This window comes from Pristiophorus japonicus, chromosome 9 (assembly GCF_044704955.1).
Source record: "Pristiophorus japonicus isolate sPriJap1 chromosome 9, sPriJap1.hap1, whole genome shotgun sequence".
NCBI classification, from domain to species: domain Eukaryota; kingdom Metazoa; phylum Chordata; class Chondrichthyes; family Pristiophoridae; genus Pristiophorus; species Pristiophorus japonicus.
In genome coordinates, this window is record NC_091985.1 from 209,208,167 (window position 1) to 209,227,874 (window position 19,708).

Genomic DNA, 19,708 nt, shown 5'->3' on the forward strand with positions numbered 1-19,708 from the left:
AAATAGTTGAGAGGAAGATTGCTGCGAACATAAAATCTGACTGCAAAGGCTTCTATAGATATGTGAAGAGAAAAAGATTAGTGAAGACAAATGTAGGTCCCTTGCAGTCAGAATCAGGTGAATTTATAATGGGGAACGAAGAAATGGCAGACCAATTGAACAAATACTTTGGTTCTGTCTTCACTAAAGAAGACACAAATAACCTTCCAGGAATACTCGGGGACCGAAGGTCTGGTGAGAAGGAGGAACTGAAGGAAATCCATATTAGTCTGGAAATTGTGTTAGGGAAATTGATGGGATTGAAGGCCGATAAATCTCCAGGGCCTGATAGTCTGCATCCCAGAGTACTTAAGGAAGTGGCTCTAGAAATAGTGGATGCATTGGTGATCATTTTCCAACAGTCTATCGACTCTGGATCAGTTCCTATGGACTGGAGGGTAGCTAATGTAACACCACTTTTTTAAAAAGGAGGGAGAAAGAAAACAGGGAATTATAGACCGGTTAGTCTGACATCAGTAGTGGGGAAACTGTTGGAATCAATTATTAAAGATGAAATAGCAGCGCATTTGGAAAGCAGTGACAGGATGGGTCCAAGTCAGCATGGATTTATGAAAGGGAAATCATGCTTGACATATCTTCTAGAATTCTTTGAGGATGTAACTAGTAGACTGGACAATGGAGAACCAGTGGATGTGGTGTATTTGGACTTTCAAAAGGCTTTTGACAAGGTCCCACACAAGAGATTGGTGTGCAAAATTAAAGCACATGGTGTTGGGGGTAATGTATTGACGTGGATAGAGAACTGGTTGGCAGACAGGAAGTAGAGTCAGGATAAACAGGTCCTTTTCAGAATGGCAGGCAGTGATTAGTGGGGTACCGCAAGGCTCAGTGCTGGGACCCCAGCTATTTACAGTATACATCAATGATTTAGATGAAGGAATTGAGTGTAATATCTCCAAGTTTGCAGATGACACTAAGCTGGGTGGCTGTGTGAGATGTGAGGAGGATGCTAAGAGGCTGCAGGGTGACGTGGACAGGTTAGGCGAGTGAGCAAATGCAGTATAATGTGGATAAATGTGAGGTTATCCACTTTGGTGGCAAAAACATAAAGGCAAAATATTATCTGAATGGCGGCAGATTAAGAAAAGGGGAGGTGCAACAAGACCTGGGTGTCATGGTACATCAGTCATTGAAAGTTGGCATGCAGGTACAGCAGGCGGTGAAGAAGGCAAATAGCATGTTGACCTTCATAGTTAGGGGATTTGAGTATATGAGCAGGGAGGTCTTACTGCAGTTGTACAGGGCCTTGGTGAGTGAGGCCTCACCTGGAATATTGTTTTCAGTTTTGGTCTCCTAATCTGAGGAAGGACGTTCTTGCTATTGAGGGAGTACAGCGAAGGTTCACCAGACTGATTCCTGGGATGGCAGGACTGACCTATGAGGAGAGACTGGATCGATTGGGCCTGTATTCACTGGAGTTTCGAAGAATGAGAGTGGATCTCATAGAAACATATAAAATTCTGACGGGACTGGACAGGTTAGATGCAGGAAGAATGTTCCCGATGTTGGAGAAGTTCAGAACCTGGGATCACAGTCTAAGGATAAGGAGTAAGCCATTTAGGACCGAGATGAGGAGAAACTTCTTCACTCAGAGAATTGTGAACCTGTGGAATTCTCTACCACAGAGAGTTGTTGAGGCCAGTTCGTTAGATATATTCAAGAGGGACTTAGATGTGGCCCTTACGGCTAAAGGGATCAAGGGCTATGGAGGGAAAGCAGGAAAGGGGTACTGAGGTGAATGATCAGCTATGATCTTATTGAATGATGGTGCAGGCTCGAAGGGCCAAATGGCCTACTGCACCTATTTTCTATGTTTCTAACCAGGGCTCTGTATGGCTGCACGGTTTTAGCCTCAGCTGGAGACTTGTGTACAATTCTGGGCACCACACTTTCGGAAGGATGACAAGGCCTTGGAGAAGGTACAGAGGAGCTTTACCACGATGTTACCAGGGATGGCGGACTTCAGTTATGTGGGGAGTAGGAGAAGCTGGGATTGTTCCCCTTCGAGCAGATAAGATTAAGGTGAGACCTAATAGAGGTATTCAAAGTTAGGAGGGGTTATGATAGAGCAAGTAGGGAGAAACTGTTTCCTCTGGCAAAATGGTCAGTAACCAAAGGGCACAGATTTAAAATAATTGCCACAAGAACTAGCGGGGAAATATTTTCACACAGAGGGATGTTAAGGTCTGGAATGCACCATCTGAAAGGATGGTGGAATCAGGTTCTATAGGAACTTTCAAACAGCAATTGGGCATGTACTTGAACGGGACAAGATTGTAGGGTTATGGGGATAAAGCTGGGGTAGGGGACTAAATTGGACAGCTCTTTCAAAATGGCAGCACAGACATGAAGGGCCGAAGCTCCTCCTTCTGTGCTGTAGGATTCTATGATCAGTGTGAACACGCCGGTGTCTCTTAAGGCTCTTAGAGCTTTTAAAGCACTGCCCACAGTCAGAACATTTAAAGGGTCTCTCGTCAGTGTGAACAAGCTGGTGTGACAGGAGGGTGGATGACTGAGTGAATCCCTTCCCACACACGGAGCAGGTGAACAGTCTCTCACAAGTGTGAATGAGCTCGCGTCTCTTCAGCTCCCCGGAGCTTTTAAAGCTTTCCCACAGTCAGAACATTTAAAGGGTCTCTCATCAGTGTGAACAAGTTGGTGTCTTCAGCATGTATGACTCAGTGAATCCTTTCCCACATTCGGAGCAGGTGAACGGCCTCTCCCCAGTGTCCTTTCAGTGAACTCGCTAGTGTCCCTTCAACTTCCTGGGTCTTTTAAACCTCTTCCCACAGTCGGAACATTTGAATGGCCTCATCAGTGTGAACTCGCTGGTGTCCCTTCAGCTACCTGAGTGTTTTAAAGCTCTTCCCACAGTCAGAACATTTAAATGGTTTCTGAACAGTGTGAACAAGCTGCTGGTTCTTCTCTTGGACCTTCCCTTGGGCCTGGCTAAAACAGCAATTTGTAGGTCCAGGATGGCCAGGGGACCAATGGTGGGTGGTTGCTCTGGCTGCCTGCCTATCTTCCGCGGTCTTGTCTGAGTGGCCCTGGAGAATGCAGTGTCCATTGGTACACTTCATATGTTCCACCTCAGCATACAGAGTGTGTCATAGACACTGGTAACAACATCTTAGTTTAGTTGGGAAGGTTCCCTTTGCTATTGTTGTGACTTTGTTGCTTATTTTTTCTGCTATTTGTTTGATTGGACCACATGTTTTGGGGAACAAGAGAGGAAAGAATGTTCCATAAATATTAGAATTGTCTGTTCTAACTTTCTATCCTGTACTTAGTGATGACTTTTGTAAACTCCTTTTACAGGGTATTAGAAGGGGAGGATTTACAGACGGGAAACTTAAACCAAACATCACATCAAGATGTGACAGTCACTCGATTCATTGCAACCTGAATATCATCGGACCGTGAAAGTGGAAGGAGAAATGTTTGTTCTGTTTGTGGAAAAAGATTTCAAACATCAATGTGACTGGAAAAGCACCAAGACACACACACCCGAGTGAGAGTGTTCCAGTACACTGACTGTGGAAAGAGCTTTTAACCAGTTACACAGCCTGAAAAAACATCGCACCATTCACAGCGGGGAGAAACTGTATACGTGTTCTGTGTATGGACGAGGCTTCAACTGATCGTCCAACCTGGAGAGACACAAGGACACCCGCACCATGGAGAAACCGTGGGAATGTGGGGACTGTGGGAAGGGATTCACTCAGTCATCCACTTTGCTGAATCACCAGCGAGTTCACACTGGGGAGAGGCCATTCACCTGCTCCGTGTGTGGGAAGGGATTCACTCAGTCATACCACCTGGTGAGACACCAGCAGATTCACACTGATGAGAGACCGTTCAGTTGCTCTCACTGTGGAATGAGATTCAGGCAGTCATCCACGCTCACGGAACACCAGCGAGTTCACACCGGGGAGCGGCCGTTCACCTGCTCCGTGTGTGGGAAGGGATTCACTGTATCATCCCACCTGATGAGACACCAGCGAGTTCACACTGGGGAGAGGCCATTCACCTGCTCAGTGTGTGGGAAGGGATTCACTGTGTCATCCCACCTCACAGTGCACAAGCGAATCCACACTGGGGAGCGGCCATTCACCTGCTCCGTGTGTGGGAAGGGATTCACTCAGTTATCCCACCTCACGTCTCACCAACTTACTCACACCAATAAGAGACCTTTGAAATGTTCTGGCTGTGAGAAGAGCTTTAAAAGCACAAGGGATCTGCTGAATCATCAACGCACTCACACTGGAGAGAGGCCGTTCACCTGCTCAGTGTGTGGTGAACGATTCGCTCGGTTATCCAACCTGCTGACACACCAGCGAGTTCACACTGGGGAGAGGCCGTTCACCTGCTCAGAGTGTGGGAAGGGATTCACTCACTCATCCAACCTGCTGACACACCAGCGATTTCACACTGATGAGAGACCTTTTAAATGTTCTGACTGTGAGAAGAGCTTTAAAAGCACAAATGAGCTGATGAATCACCAACGCACTCACACTAGGGAGAGACCGTTCACCTGCTCCGTATGTGGGAAGAGATTCAGTCGTTCATCCATCCTGCTGACACACCAGCGAGTTCACACTGGGGAGAGACCTTTTAAATGTTCTGACTGTGAGAAGAGTTTTAAAATAAAAAATGATCTGCTGACACACCAACATACTCACACTGGGGAGTGGCCGTTCACTTGCTCTGTGTGTGGGAAAGGATTCACTCAGTCATCCCAACTGCTGAGACACCAACGGGTTCACACTGGGGAGAGGCCGTTCATCTGCCCTGATTGTGGGAAGGGATTCACTACCTCATCCAACCTGCTGAGACACCAACAAGTTCATACTGGGAGAGGCTGTTCACCTGCTGTGTGTGTGGGAAAGGATTCAATCAGTCATCTAACCTTCTGACACTCCAGTGAGTTCACACTGGGGAGAGGCCGCTCTCCTGCCCCAACAATCACATCCAGGACTGAACCATGTTCATTCTGACAGTTGGGGTTTGTTTCTGCTGATAACCCCAATAACTGGGCTGGATTTTGTGTTTTGATATCTTTCAAATAAATCAGCTTTGTTTCAAACACAATGTGTCATGTCCTTGACATCTCCAAGGTAAGAGGAGACTAATTGGTGTCCTGTTACAGACTGTTCCATTTTTGGACCTTTTCTCCTTTCTAACTCTAGATCATTTCAGTTCTCATATCTTTCATTTCTCTCATGGACAAGTCCCAGATCTCCATACCTTTTAGAGTGCCTCTCCTAGCCTTGGTATCCAGGGATGGTATCGGTAACATGCCTGGGGTCACTAAACACAAAACCCAGTCTGTTAATCACTTCCAGCTACTGGACTTAGCGTGTGCCCCACAGCATCTCTCTCACTTTCGATGTGTGGATAGAGAATCATGCCTGCAAACCTGGTTTTCAATTTAAATCCACTCAGCAAATGTACTCAACAAAAGTAAACACATCACGGCCCAATAATCCAGCTCTATATTTGCAGGTGAAAGTCTGTTATCTAACTCCTTGAGTGGACAAAATAAATAACGATCCCAAATGGAAGAACCCCTTGAATTCTTTGTCAATAGTTTTCCAATCCTGACTGGTTTCTTCCTTACTTTTTAAAAAATTCCTGGTATGTGGGCAGCACTGGCAAGGCCATCATTTATTGCCCATACCTAACTGTCCTTGAGAAGGTGATGGTGAGCCACTTTCTTGAACGGTTGCAGTCCAGAAAAGCAGTATATAGCCGAGACAAGGAGGATTTACAGACGGGAAGCTTAAACCAAACATCCCATCAACATCTAACAGTCAATGTATTCATTGGGACCTGTATTTCATCAGCCATTGGATATTGAACCTGGAGAAACATGAGGACACCGCCACCATGGAGAAACCATGGAAATGGGAGTGTGGGAATGAGTTCAGTTCCTCATCCCAGCTGGAAACTCATCGATACTGGGAGAGGCTGATTATCTGCTCCCTGTCTGGCAGGATTCAGTCGATCATTAAATCCCATCTGAAAACTGAGTTCCCACAACATTCTAAAAGATGAATCTACAAGATGACAGGACAGAAAATTCGATTATATGACAGGGTCCACTTCAACCATCCAGGGCAGTGAGTCCCTGTAATATTGGATTTTAACCTGTGGGAAATATTCTGATGTGTTATTGTCACGGGGCAAAGCAGCATTGTTACTTTAACATCAATTTAGTCAAACTTAATGGGCAATCCGATCTCCAAATGGAAATGTCTCCTTAAAGCTGATAGTGTGGCCAGTTCTGCAGCTCATTTCTCTCTGTGAGTGAGTCAGAATAAGAAGCTTTAATAACAGCCGATGTTTTACAAAGAGAGACTGGACCAAAGGACATTGGTGGAATTTAATGGGCTACAGGAGGCTATTTTTAACAGAAGGAAAGCTGGTCACAGCACACAGACAGTTTAACAGACTCTCCATGGTCCACTCTAACCCCCACCTTCTCTCTCACTATTTATGGACACTGCTGCAGTAATTGCTCCTCTGACCTTTCCTCTCTTGTTCCTCCTACACCCCTAATACATGGCCCTACACAATCTCCCTCCCCCCACATCCTCACTGTGCTGGAATCCACACCAGTCTCCAAATCTGCTCCTTGTTCTCTCCCTGGATCATGAAACTACTGAACTCGGTCTGCCCCTCCTGAAGTTTACAGGCTCTAAACCTGAAGCTTGGTGTCCCTCACTCCCTAGTACTTGACTTACCTCCCCTTCTCTCCTTTTTTCCCCTTAGTCGTGTTCCACACTCTGGGCCTTGGGCCTTCCCTGGGGATTCTCAGTATGAACAGGGGGAATGTGTGTTGAGACAGGATGTCCCAACTCTCCACCTTTAAAGGGACAAGGAGAGGACCCGCTGGGCTGAATGGTCCTGCTTTATGACATCACTGTAGTGCCCAGCAACCAACCTCCCTGAGCCCTGCGCATTATGGACTAGGTTTAGCTCAGTGCTGTGACAGGAAGGGAAACAGCAGGATTCAACCCGTGTGGAGCCCAGGATTAATGGGGAGAGGTACAGGATCAATTTATACCTTATTGAGTGAGAAATGTCATTGTCCCGAACACTCTCTGTCCCTCAGTATTTCTGTTGTGCAGCAGCTGTTGGGTTTATGTTACTCCCTTTCGGTGAATTTTTGTGCTCATTGAGGTGATGGATCTCAGTAAAGTTCCCTCGACACTGCCCTGGGAGTATTTGATGGGACATTGTAGAGGGAGCTTTACTCTGTATCTAACACATGTTGTACCTGCCCTGGGAGTGTTTGATGGGACAGTGTAGAGGACGCTTTAATCTGGATCGAACCCCGTGCTGTACCTGCATTGGGAGTGTTAGATGGGACAATGTAGAGGGAGCTTTACTCTACGTCTAATCCGTGCTGAACCTGAAATAATAACTTTTATTTATATAGCGCCTTTAACGTAGTAAAACATCCTAAGGTGCTTCACAACAATTTTACAGCATGTTGGATATTGACCATTGAGGGAAAGAGAGAAAAAGCATGAGAAGGAAGTGTAAAAAGAGGTAAATGGCTCGGGTCCAAAGCGGCAGCCAAAATGTGCAGCAGATAGACAGGCAAAAACACTTTTTTTTTTAAAAAATTCAAATTACATTGTAAATAATACAATAAGGAGTATACAATAGTAAAATCACTATAATAAAGATTAATTATAATTAAACAAAAATAATATATACCATAATTATAAATTAAGTTAAAATTAGAAACTCAGCAATTGAAGCAAATTAAATCAGTTATTAGCTTTCTTTAAGATTCATTCCCTGTCCAGTGATTCAATTAATATTGGAAGAAACAATCTCCATCCTTGTGATGTGCTAATTTTATTACTTTTTATTTCTCATTTCGTCCCCTTGACAGGACCTGTGTTGGCTCCAGACTCGAGCTGCTTCCAGCTGCTCCAGGGTCAAAACTCCCTCCTGCTGCTCCAGGTTCAAAACTCCCTCCAGCTGCTCCAGGTTCAAAACTCCCTCCTGCTGTTCCAGGTTCAAAGCTCCTTCCTGCTGCTCCAGGTTCAAAACTCCCTCCTGCTGCTCCAGGTTCAAAACTCCCTCCTGCTGTTCCAGGTTCAAAACTCCCTCCTGCTGTTCCAGGTTCAAAGCTCCTTCCTGCTGCTCCAGGTTCAAAACTCCCTCCTGCTGCTCCAGATTCAAAACTCCCTCCTGCTGCTCCAGGTTCAAAACTCCCTCCTGCTGCTCCAGGTTCAAAACTCCCTCCTGCTGCTCCAGGTTCAAAACTCCCTCCTGCTGTTCCAGGTTCAAAACTCTCTCCTGCTGTTCCAGGTTCAAAACTCCCTCCCGCTGCTCCAGGTTCAAAACTCTCTCCTGCTGTTCCAGGTTCAAAGCTCCTTCCTGCTGCTCCAGGTTCAAAACTCCCTCCTGCTGCTCCAGGTTCAAAACTCCCTCCAACTGCTCCAGGGTCAAAACTCCCTCCTGCTGTTCCAGGTTCAAAGCTCCTTCCTGCTGCTCCAGGTTCAAAACTCCCTCCTGCTGCTCCAGGTTCAAAACTCCCTCCTGCTGCTCCAGGGTCAAAACTCCCTCCTGCTGCTCCAGGTTCAAAACTCTCTCCTGCTGCTCCAGGTTCAAAACTCCCTCCTGCTGCTCCAGGTTCAAAACTCCCTCCAACTGCTCCAGGGTCAAAACTCCCTCCTGCTGCTCCAGGTTCAAAACTCCCTCCTGCTGCTCCAGGTTCAAAACTCCCTCCAACTGCTCCAGGGTCAAAACTCTCTCCTGCTGTTCCAGGTTCAAAACTCCCTCCAACTGCTCCAGGCACGTGCTGCCTCCGTTGTAAGGGACACGCTTATGTTTAAATAAAAATAAAAAATGCTGGAAAAACTTAGCAGCGTCTGTGGAGTGAGAAACAGTGTTAACATTTTGTTAATCCTTCATCAGAATTGGAAAAAGTTAGAGCTGTAACAGGATTTGAAGCAAGTGTAGAGGCAGGGATTAGGGGTGGGGGGTGGTGAGGAAAGAACAAAAGGGAAGGTCTGTGATAGAGTGGAAGGCAGAAGAGATTAAGAAACAAAAGGGATGATGGTGCGAGGCAAAAGGAGATGGTAAGAAACAAAAGATGAGGACCAAGAGATGATTAAGTGGAGAAAAATAGAGTATGAGAGGAAACTTGCAAGGAACATAAAAAAATGTCTGCAAAAGTTTCTATAAGTATGTAAAAAAACAAGATTAGTGAAGACAAATGTAGGTCCTTTACAGACAGAAACAGGAGAATTTGTAATGGGAAACAAGGAAATGGCAGAACAATTAAATAAATACTTCAGTTCTGTTTTCACGGAAGAAGACACAAATAACCTCCCAGAAATGCTAGGGAACCAAGGGTCTAGTGAGCAAGTGGAATTAATGGAAATGAGTATTAGTAAGAAAATAATGCTGGAGAAACTAATGGGACTGAAGGCCGATAAATCCCCAGGGCCTGATGATCTGCATCCCAGAGTACTAAAAGAGGTAGCCATGGAAATAGTAGATGCATTGGTTGTCATCTTCCAAAATTCTTTAGATTATGGATCAGTTCCTGCAGATTGGAGGGTGTCAAATGTAACCCCACTATTTAAAAAAGGAGGGAGAGAGAAAACGGGGAACTACAGACCGGTTAGCCTGACATCAGTAGTAGCAAAAATGCTAGAGTCTATTATAAAGGATGTGATAACGGCACACTTAGATAATATCAACGGAATTAAACAAAGTCAACATAGATTTATGAAAGGAAAATCACGTTTGACAAACCTACTGGAGCTTTTTTGAAGATGTAACTGATATAATAGATAAGGGAGAACCAGTGGATGTAGTGTATTTGGATTTTCAGAAGGCCTTTGATAAAGTCCCACATAAGAGGTTAGTGTGCAAAATTAAAGCACATAGGATTGGGGGTAATGTATTGGCATGGATTGAAAATTGGTTATCTGACAGGAAACAGTAGGAATAAACAGGTCTTTTTTGGGGTGGTGGGTAGTGACTAGTGGGGTACCACAGGGATCAGTGCTTGGACCCCAGCTATTCACAATATATATATAAATGATTTGGATGAGGGAACCAAATGTAATATTTTCAAGTTTGCTGATGACACAAAACTAGGTGGGATTATGAATTGTGAGGAGGATGCAAAGACGCTACAAGGCGATTTAGATAGGATGAGTGAGTGGGCAAACACAAGGCAGATGCAATATAACGTGGATAAATGTGAAGTTATCCACTTTGGCAGGAAAAACATAAGGACAAAGTATTATTTAAATGGTTATGACTTGGGAAGTGTCGATGTACAGAGAGACCTGGGTGTCCTTGTACACCAGTCATTGAAAGTAAACAAGCAGGTGCAGCAAGCAGTTAGGAAGGCAAATGGTATGTTGGCCTTCATTGCAAGAGGATTTGAGTACAGAAGCAAGGATGTTTTACTACAGTTATACAGGGCCTTGGTGAGACCGCATCTGGAGTATTGTGTGCAGTTTTGGTCTCCTTACCTAAGAAAGGGTATACTTGCCATAGAGGGAGTGCAGCGAAGATTCACCAGACTGATTCCTGGGATGGCAGGACTGTCGAATGAGGAGATTGGATCGACTAGGCCTGTATTCACTAGAGTTTAGAAGAATGAGGGCGGATCTCATAGAAACGTATAAAATTCTGACTGGGTTGGACAGACTGGATGCGGGGAGGATGTTTCTCCTGGATGGGAAGTCAAGAACAAGGAGGTCTCAGGATACGGGGTAGGAAATTTAGGACCGAGATGAGGAGAAATTTTTTCACTTGGAGGGTGGTGAATCTGTGGAATTCTCTACCACAGAAGGCTGTGGAGGCCAAGTCACTGAATATATTTAAGAGGGAGATGGATTGATTTCTAGAAACAAAAGGCATTAAGGGGTATGGGGAAAAGCAGGAATATGGTGTTGAGATAGAGGATCAGCCATGATATTGAATGGTGGTGCAGACTTGAAGGGCCGAATGGCCTACTACTGCTCCTATTTTCTATGTTTCTATGAGTCTTGATAGGGCGTAAATGGAGATGGCAGAATCATCAACAGCTGCCATGGGAAAGACAAAAAAACAGAAAAGAAAAAAAATATGAGCAGAAGTTATGGTTTGAAATTGTTGAATTCTTATGTCGAGTCCAGAAGGCCTAAACAGAAGATGAGGTGCTGTTCCTCGAGTTCTGTACTCAGCTTCATTAGAACAGTGTAGGAGGCCGAGGACAGAGATGTGGGAGTGGGAGTGGACCGGAGACAGGCGACCAGAGGCTCGGGGTCACCCTCGCGGACTGAATGGAGGTTTTCCACAAAGCAGTCACCCAATCTGTGTTTGAACTCCCCATTGTAGAGGATACCAAATCGTGAGCAGGGAATACATTATAAATTGAAAGAAGTACAAGTAAATCGCACTGTTTTACCTGGAAGGAGTGTTTGGGGCCCTGGACAGTGGGAATGGAGGAGGTAAAAGGGCAGGTGTTGCAGCTCCTGTGCTTGCACGGTAAGTTGCTGTGGAAAAGGGAGGGGTGCTGGGGGTGACTGTGGAGTGGATCAGCATATCTCAGAGGGAGCGATCCCTTCGGAATACTGAGAGGGGAGGGGAAGATGTGATTGGTTGTGGGACCACCCTGGAGGAGGCGGAAAGGGTGCAGGATGATCCATTGAATGTGGAGGCTGGTGGGGTGAAAGGTGAGGACAAGGGGAACCCCATCTTGGTTCTGGGAGGGCAAGGAAGGGATGAGAGCAGAATGGCGGGAAATAGAACAGACACGGTCAAGGGCCATGTTAACCACAGCAGAGGAGAATCCTTGATTTAGGGAAAAGGGACATATCAGAGGCACTAGTGTGGAAGGTGGCATCATCAGAGCAGATGCGACGGAGATGAGAAATGGGTGAATGGAATGGAGTCCTTACAGGAAGCGGGGTGGGAGGAACTGTAGTCCAGGTAGCTGTGGCAGCCAGCAGACAGTCATTGAATGTTTGTCAATAGCCTATCCCCAGAAATGGAGACAGAAAAGTCAAGGAAGGGAAGGGAAGAGTCAGATATGGACCATGTGAAGGTAAGGGAAGGGTGGAAATTGGAAGCAAAGTGAATGAAATTTTCCAGTTCAGGGTGAGAGCAGGAAACCACACCGATACGTTCATCAATGTACCAGAAGAAGAGGTGAGGGAAGGAACTGAGGAGGACTGGAACAAAGAATTTTCCACATATCCCACAAAAAAGCAGGCATAGGATTCCCATAATTTGAAGGAAGTGAGTGGAGTCAAAGGAGAAGTTGTTCAATGTGAGAACAAGTTCAGCCAGGCGCAGGAGGGTGGTGGTGGATGGGGACTGGTTGGGCCTCTGCTCGAGGAAGAAGCAGAGCCCCCTCAGGCTGTCCTGGTGGGGGATGCAAGTGTAGAGGGATTGGACATCCATGGTGAAAAGGAGATGGTTGGGGCCAGGAAACTGGAAACTGTTAAAATGGTGGAGGGCATCAGAAGAATCATGGATGTAGGCGGGAAGAGACTGGACAAGGGGAGAACAAATAGAGCTGAGATCAGGGTGAAACGATGGGTCTACCAGGGCAGTCCTGTTTGTGGATCTTGGGAAGGAGGTAGAAGCGGGCTGTGCGTGGTTGGGGGTCTTTGAGGTTGGCGGCCGTGGAGGGAAGATCTCCAGAGGCATTGAGATCAGTGACAGTCTGGGAAACAATGGTTTGATGTTGGGTAGCGGGGTCATGGTCCGGGGAGGTAGGAGGAGGTGTCAGAGAGTCGGGTGGCACATTCTGTATCGCACTGCAGGCTGGGTGAGACAGCCGCCATTAAATGTCTTGATCTTCCACCTGACAGGAATGTGATTGGAAGCAGGTGAAATGTGTTTGGAGCAAGGACAACAAAATAAACTGAAACCCCAGCACTTGGTGTCATTAAAAACTGTCACACTCAGTGTATACGCGCCCACAATTTAGTCAACTCTGGAAAATATTTTTTCCAGTCATTTTTATTAATTTAGATTTATTGAATGTTGTAACTGACGCCTTCAATTAATGTTTATTTTACAACTGCAGCTCACTCTGATTCCACTGGTGGATGATAATCGCCATCAGCCATTCAGAGGGAAGCAGATGCCCCCTTCTTAAAGGGCACAACCCATAAAGACTGGAACTTCACCACAATTAAAAGGAAACTTAGCAGATTAAATTAGAGTTCTGTTTGCTGGGGTGATGATGCACTCCAGTCCCTCCGGTACCCACCAGTCGCAGAAGGCCAACTACAGCTCAGGACCACATCTGTTGTGTGACACTCTATGGAAAGCCTTCTGGAAGTCTCTAGACAACATCCATTGACAATCTCTTATCTACTTTATTAGTGACCAATAATCATGGAATCATACAGTGCAGGAGGAGGTTATTCAGTCCATCGAGTCTGTGCCGGCTTTTTGAAAACCTGTCCAATTAGTCCCACACCCCCACTCTTTCCCCAGAATCCCATAACTCCTCCCTTTCAAGTACATTTCCAATTTCTTCTTGAAAGTAATTTCCACCATTTTTCAGGCAATGCGTTCCACGTGGCTAGGAACAGAGAGCAGTGGTTACTAGAATTCTTTGAGGATATAACGAGCATGGTGAATAGAGGTGTACCAATGGATGTGGTGTATTTAGATTTCCAAAAGGCATTCGATAAGGTGCCACACAAAAGGTTACTGCAGAAGATAGAGGTACGCGGAGTCAGAGGAAATGTATTAGCATGGATAGAGAATTGGCTGGCGAACAGAAAGCAGAGAGTCGGGATAAATGGGTCCTTTTCGGGTTGGAAATCGGTGGTTAGTGGTGTGCCACAGGGATCGGTGCTGGGACCACAACTGTTTACAATATACATAGATGACCTGGAAGAGGGGACAGAGTGTAGAGTAACAAAATTTGCAGATGACACTAAGATTAGTGGGAAAGCGGGTTGTGTAGAGGACACAGAGAGGCTGCAAAGAGATTTGGATAGGTTAAGCGAATGGGCGAAGGTTTGGCAGATGGAATACAATGTCGGAAAGTGTGAGGTCATCCACCTTGGGAAAAAAACAGTAAAAGGGAATATTATTTGAATGGGGAGAAATTACAAAATTACAACATGCTGCGATGCAGAGGGACCTGGGGGTCCTTGTGCATGAATCCCAAAAAGTTAGTTTGCAGGCGCAGCAGGTATTCAGGAAAGTGAATGGAATGTTGGCCTTCATTGCGAGAGGGATGGAGTACAAAAGCAGGGAGGTCCTGCTGCAACTATATAGGGTATTGGTGAGGCCGCACCTGGAGTACTGCGTGCAGTTTTGGTCACCTTACTTAAGGAAGGATATACTGGCTTTGGAGGGGGTACAGAGACAAAAAGAGTACAAAAGGCCCAACGCGGCGGCAGTCGGGAACAGCGTGTGGAGGTGCGTGGAGAGCCGTGAGTTCCGGGGATGGCGAGAGGCCTGCAAAAGGCCCAGCCGGTGCAGCTATAGGGAGAAGGCAAAAAAGAAGTAGAAAGAAACAAAAAGGTGACGTCACAGCCAAGGGGGTAAGTGATTGGCTGGTGATTGGTGAGTAGTTTTTCTTTTTTCTCTTCTATAACAGTAAGTAAACTTTAGCATTGTTGTTGCCTATCTAAGGGTTAAGTCATGGCAGGAGAGCTCGGTCAGGTGTTATGCTCCTCCTGTACCATGTGGGAACTCAGGGACGCTTCCAGTGTCCCTGACGACTACGTGTGCGGGAAGTGTATCCACCTCCAGCTCCTGACAGACCGCATTGCGTAGTTGGAGCTGAGGATGGATTCACTCTGGAGCATCCACGATGCTGAGAATGATGTGAATAGCGCGTTTAGTGAGTTGGTCATACCGCAGGTGAAGGGACAACAGCCAGCTAGGGAATGGAAGACCAGCAGGAAGAGCAGTGCAAGGAAGGTAGTGCAGGGGTCCCCTGCGGTCATCCCCCTGCAAAACAGATACACCGTTTTGAGTACTGTTGAGGGGGATGACGCATCAGGGGACGGCAGCAGCAGCCAAGTTCATGGCACCGTGGCTGGCTCTGTTGCACAGTAGGGCAGGAAAAAGAGTGGGAGAGCGATAGTGATAGGGGATTCGATAGTAAGTGGAATAGATAGGCGTTTCTGCAGCCGCAACAGAGACTCCAGGATGATATGTTGCCTCCCTGGTGCAAGGGTTAAGGATGTCTCGGAGCGGGTGCAGGACATTCTGAAAAGGAAGGGTGAACAGCCAGTTGTTGTGGTGCACATTGGTACCAACGATATAGGTAAAAAAAGGGAAGAGGTCCTAACGACATGAATTTAAGGAGCTAAATTAAAACATAGGACCTCAAAAGTAGTAATCTCAGGATTGCTACCAGTGCCACGTGCGAGTCAGAGTAGGAATCGCAGGATAGCTCAGATGAATACGTGGCTTGAGCAGTGGTGCAGCAGGGAGGGATTCAAATTCCTGGGGCATTGGAACCGGTTCTGGGGGAGGTGGGACCAGTACAAACCGGACGGTCTTCACCTAGGCAGGACCGGAACCAATGTGCGAGGGGGAGTGTTTGCTAGTGTTGTTGGAGAGGAGTTAAACTAATATGGCAGGAGGATGGGAACCAATGCAGGGAGACAGAGGGAAACAAAAAGGAGACAAAAGCAAAAGACAGAAAGGAGATGAGTAAAAGTGGAGGGCAGAGAAACCCAAAGCAAAAAACAAAAAGGGCCACTGAATGTAAAGGGGCTGCAGGAGGGGTCAAAACTAAAAATCATGGATTAAAAACTAGTATTAAAACATCGAAATAAAGTAAATGAGTTGACGGCACAAATCATTACAAATGGGTATGATTTGGTGGCCAGTACAGAAACGTGGTTGCAGGGTGGCCAAGACTGAGAATTAAACATACAGGGGTATCTGACGATTCAGAAAGATAGACAAGAAGGGAAAGGAGGTGGGGTAGCTCTGTTAATAAAGGATGATATCAGGGCAGTTGTGAGAGACGATATTGGCTCTAATGAACAAAATGTTGAATCGTTGTGGGTGGAGATTAGAGATAGTAAGGGGAAAAAGTCACTGGTGGGCGTAGTTTATAGGCCCCCAAATAATAACTTCATGGTGGGGCGGGCAATAATCAAGAAAATAATGGAGGCATGTGAAAAAGGAACGGCAGTAATCATGGGGGATTTTAACCTACATATCGATTGGTCTGAGCAAATCGCACGGGGTAGCCTGGAGGAGGAATTCATAGAATGCATACGGGATTGTTTCTTAGAACAGTATGTTACAGAACACTATCTTAGATCTGGTCCTCTGTAATGAGACAGGAATAATAAACGATCTCCTAGTAAAAGATCCTCTCGGAATGAGTGATCACAGTATGGTTGAATTTGTAATACAGATTGAGGGTGAGGAAGTAGTGTCTCAAACGAGCATACTATGCTTAAACAAAGGGGACTACAGTGGGATGAGGGCAGAGTTGGCTAAAGTAGACTGGAAACACAGACTAAACGGTGGCACAATTGAGGAACAGTGGAGGACTTTTAAGGAGCTCTTTCATCGTGCTCAACAAAAATATATTCCAATGAAAAAGAAGGGCGGTAAGAGAAGGGATAACCAGCCGTGGATAACCAGGGAAATTAAGGAGAGTATCAAATTAAAAACCAATGCGTATACGGTGGCCAAGGTTAGTGGGAAAATAGAAGATTGGGAAAATTTTAAACGACAGCAAAGAATGACTAAGAAAGCAATAAAGGATAGATTACGAAGGTAAACTTGCGCAAAACATAAAAACGGATAGTAAAAGCTTTTACAGATATATAAAACGGAAAAGAGTGACTAAAGTAAATGTTTGTCCCTTAGAAGATGAGAAGGGGGATTTAATAATGGCAAATGTGGAAATGGCTGAGACCTTAAACAATTATTTTGCTTCGGTCTTCACAGTGGAAGACACAGAAACCATGCCAGAAATTGCTGGTCACAGGAATGTGGGAAGGGAGGACCTGGAGACAATCACTATCACTAGCGGGGTAGTGCTGGACAGGCTAATGGGACTCATGATTGACAAGTCCCCTGGTTCTGAGGAAATACATCCCAGGGTATTAAAAGAGATGGCGGAAGTTATAGCAGATGGATTCGTTTTAATCTACCAAAATTCTCTGGACTCTGGGGAGGTACCAGCGGATTGGAAAGCAGCTAATGTAACGACTCTGTTTAAAAAAGGGGGCAGACAAAAGGCAGGTAACTATAGGCCGGTTAGTTTAAAATCTGTAGTGGGGAAAATGCTTGAAACTATCATTAAGGAAGAAATAGCGGGACATCTAGATCGGAATAGTGCAATCAAGCAGACGCAGCATGGATTCATGAAGGGGAAATCATTTTTAACTAATTTACTGGAATTCTTTGAGGATATAACGAGCATGGTGGATAGAGGTGTACCGATGGATGTGGTGTATTTAGATTTCCAAAAGGCATTCGATAAGGTGCCACACAAAAGGTTACTGCAGAAGATAAAGGTACGCGGAGTCAGTGGAAATGTATTAGCATGGATAGAGAATTGGCTGGTTAACAGAAAGCAGAGAGTCAGGATAAATGGGTCCTTTTCGGGTTGGAAATCGGTGATTAGTGGTGTGCCACAGGGATCGGTGCTGGGACCACAACTGTTTACAATATACATAGATGACCTGGAAGAGGGGACAGAGTGTAGTGTAACAAAATTTGCAGATGACACAAAGATTAGTGGGAAAGCGGGTTGTGTAGAGGACACAGAGAGGCTGCAAAGAGATTTAGATAGGTTAAGTGAATGGGCTAAGGTTTGGCAGATGGAATACAATGTCGGAAAGTGTGAGGTCATCCACCTTGGGAAAAAAAACAAAAAAAGGGAATACTATTTGAATGGGGAGAAATTACAACATGCTGCGGTGCAGAGGGACCTGGGGGTCCTTGGGCATGAATCCCAAAAAGTTAGTTTGCAGGTGCAGCAGGTAATCAGGAAGGTGAATGGAATGCTGGCCTTCATTGCGAGATGGATGGAGTACAAAAGCAGGGAGGTGCTGCTGCAACCATATAGGGTATTGGTGAGGCCGCACCTGGAGTACTGCGCGCAGTTTTGGTCGCCTTACTTAAGGAAGGATATACTGGCTTTGGAGGGGGTACAGAGACGATTCACTTGGTTGATTCCGGAGATGAGGGGGTTACCTTATGATGATAGATTGAGTAGACTGGGTCTTTACTCGTTGGAGTTCAGAAGGATGAGGGGTGATCTTATAGAAACATTTAAAATCATGAAAGGGATCGACAAGATAGAGGCAGAGAGGTTGTTTCCACTGGTAGGGGAGACTAGAACTAGGGGGCACAGCCTCAAAATACGGGGGAGCCAATTTAAAACCGAGTTGAGAAGGAATTTCTTCTCCCAGAGGGTTGTGAATCTGTGGAATTCTCTGCCCAGGGAAGCAGTTGAGGCTAGCTCATTGAATGTATTCAAGTCACAGATAGATAGATTTTTAACCAATAAGGGAATTAAGGGTTACGGGGACCAGCCGGATAAGTGGAGCCGAGTCCACGGCCAGATCAGCCATGATCTTATTGAATGGCAGAGCAGGCTCGAGGGGCTAGATGGCCTATTCCTGTTCCTAATTCTTATGTTCTTATGTAATGGATAATCTTTATCCAAGAATTATGTAAATTCTGGTGTCCCCGAGTCAATGTTGGGACTATTGCTCTTCTGAATATAGAGAAATTATCTGAGCTTTGGTGTATGGGCCACAAGATCAAAATCTCCAGATGGCTCACTTTGGTGATCATCATCATAGGCGGTCCCTCGAACGAGGATGACTTGCTTCCACATGAGTTCATAAATGTTTCAATGAAGGACCCGATGTACCAGTCCTGAACTCCAGGGGTGGAAGATGCCTGTGCGTGGATTTTTTTAAGGTGTGGTGACCATTGCACACCAGCCACCACACGGGCTTGACAGAGCTAGGCCTTTATCCAGTGCCAAGGGTTAAGCAGGACGACTGGAGACCTGCTCTGCTGCACGGACCTAGTGCGCACACATATCGCAGTGTGGGCTGGCCCGTGCTGCCCCAGGGCCCTTGGCTCTTCTGGGTGCCGTACCCGCATTAGCCGCACCCCCGCCACGAGCTCCCATCGCTCCTCCACCACAAACATTCGCCGCACCTCCGCCATGATCTCTCACCACCACTACCTTGATAGCCTTGCTTAGATAGGTCACATGGAAAACTTTGCAAATGCAATATTGCCAAGAATCAGGTGGTGTTGGTTGAAGGAGAAATGCTGGCCAGGAAATTGGGAGGCCTCCCAATAGTGCCGGGGGATCTTTTAATATCCAGGCAAACAGGGCCTCGGTTCAACTTCTCGTCTAAAAGGTGGCACTTCCGACACTGCAGCACTCCCTCAGTACTGCACTGAAACCTCAGCATGGATTTATGAAAGGGAAATCATGCTTGACAAATCTTCTGGAATTTTTTGAGGATGCAACTAGTAGAGTGGACAAGGGAGAACCAGTGGATGTGGTGTATTTGGACTTTCAAAAGGCTTTTGACAAGGTCCCACACAAGAGATTGGTGTGCAAAATTAAAGCACATGGTATTGGGGGTAATGTACTGACGTGGATAGAGAACTGGTTGGCAGACAGGAACCA

At 45.9% G+C, this 19,708-nt stretch overlaps 2 protein-coding genes across 2 annotated transcripts in view; both read left to right on the forward strand.

The window, feature by feature from the left end:
* Positions 1–19,708, forward strand: part of LOC139274101 (zinc finger protein 420-like) — a 506,104-nt gene that overhangs the window by 346,320 nt on the left and 140,076 nt on the right. The window lies entirely within an intron of this gene.
* LOC139273552 (zinc finger protein 208-like) overlaps positions 1–19,708 on the forward strand; it is a 115,756-nt gene that overhangs the window by 55,259 nt on the left and 40,789 nt on the right. Inside the window, exons 3-5 of the mRNA XM_070890502.1 lie at positions 3,744–4,219; positions 4,295–4,904; positions 9,867–9,868. Coding sequence (XP_070746603.1) covers positions 3,744–4,219; positions 4,295–4,904; positions 9,867–9,868 — 1,088 coding nt within the window. The remainder of the gene's footprint in view (positions 1–3,743; positions 4,220–4,294; positions 4,905–9,866; positions 9,869–19,708) is intronic.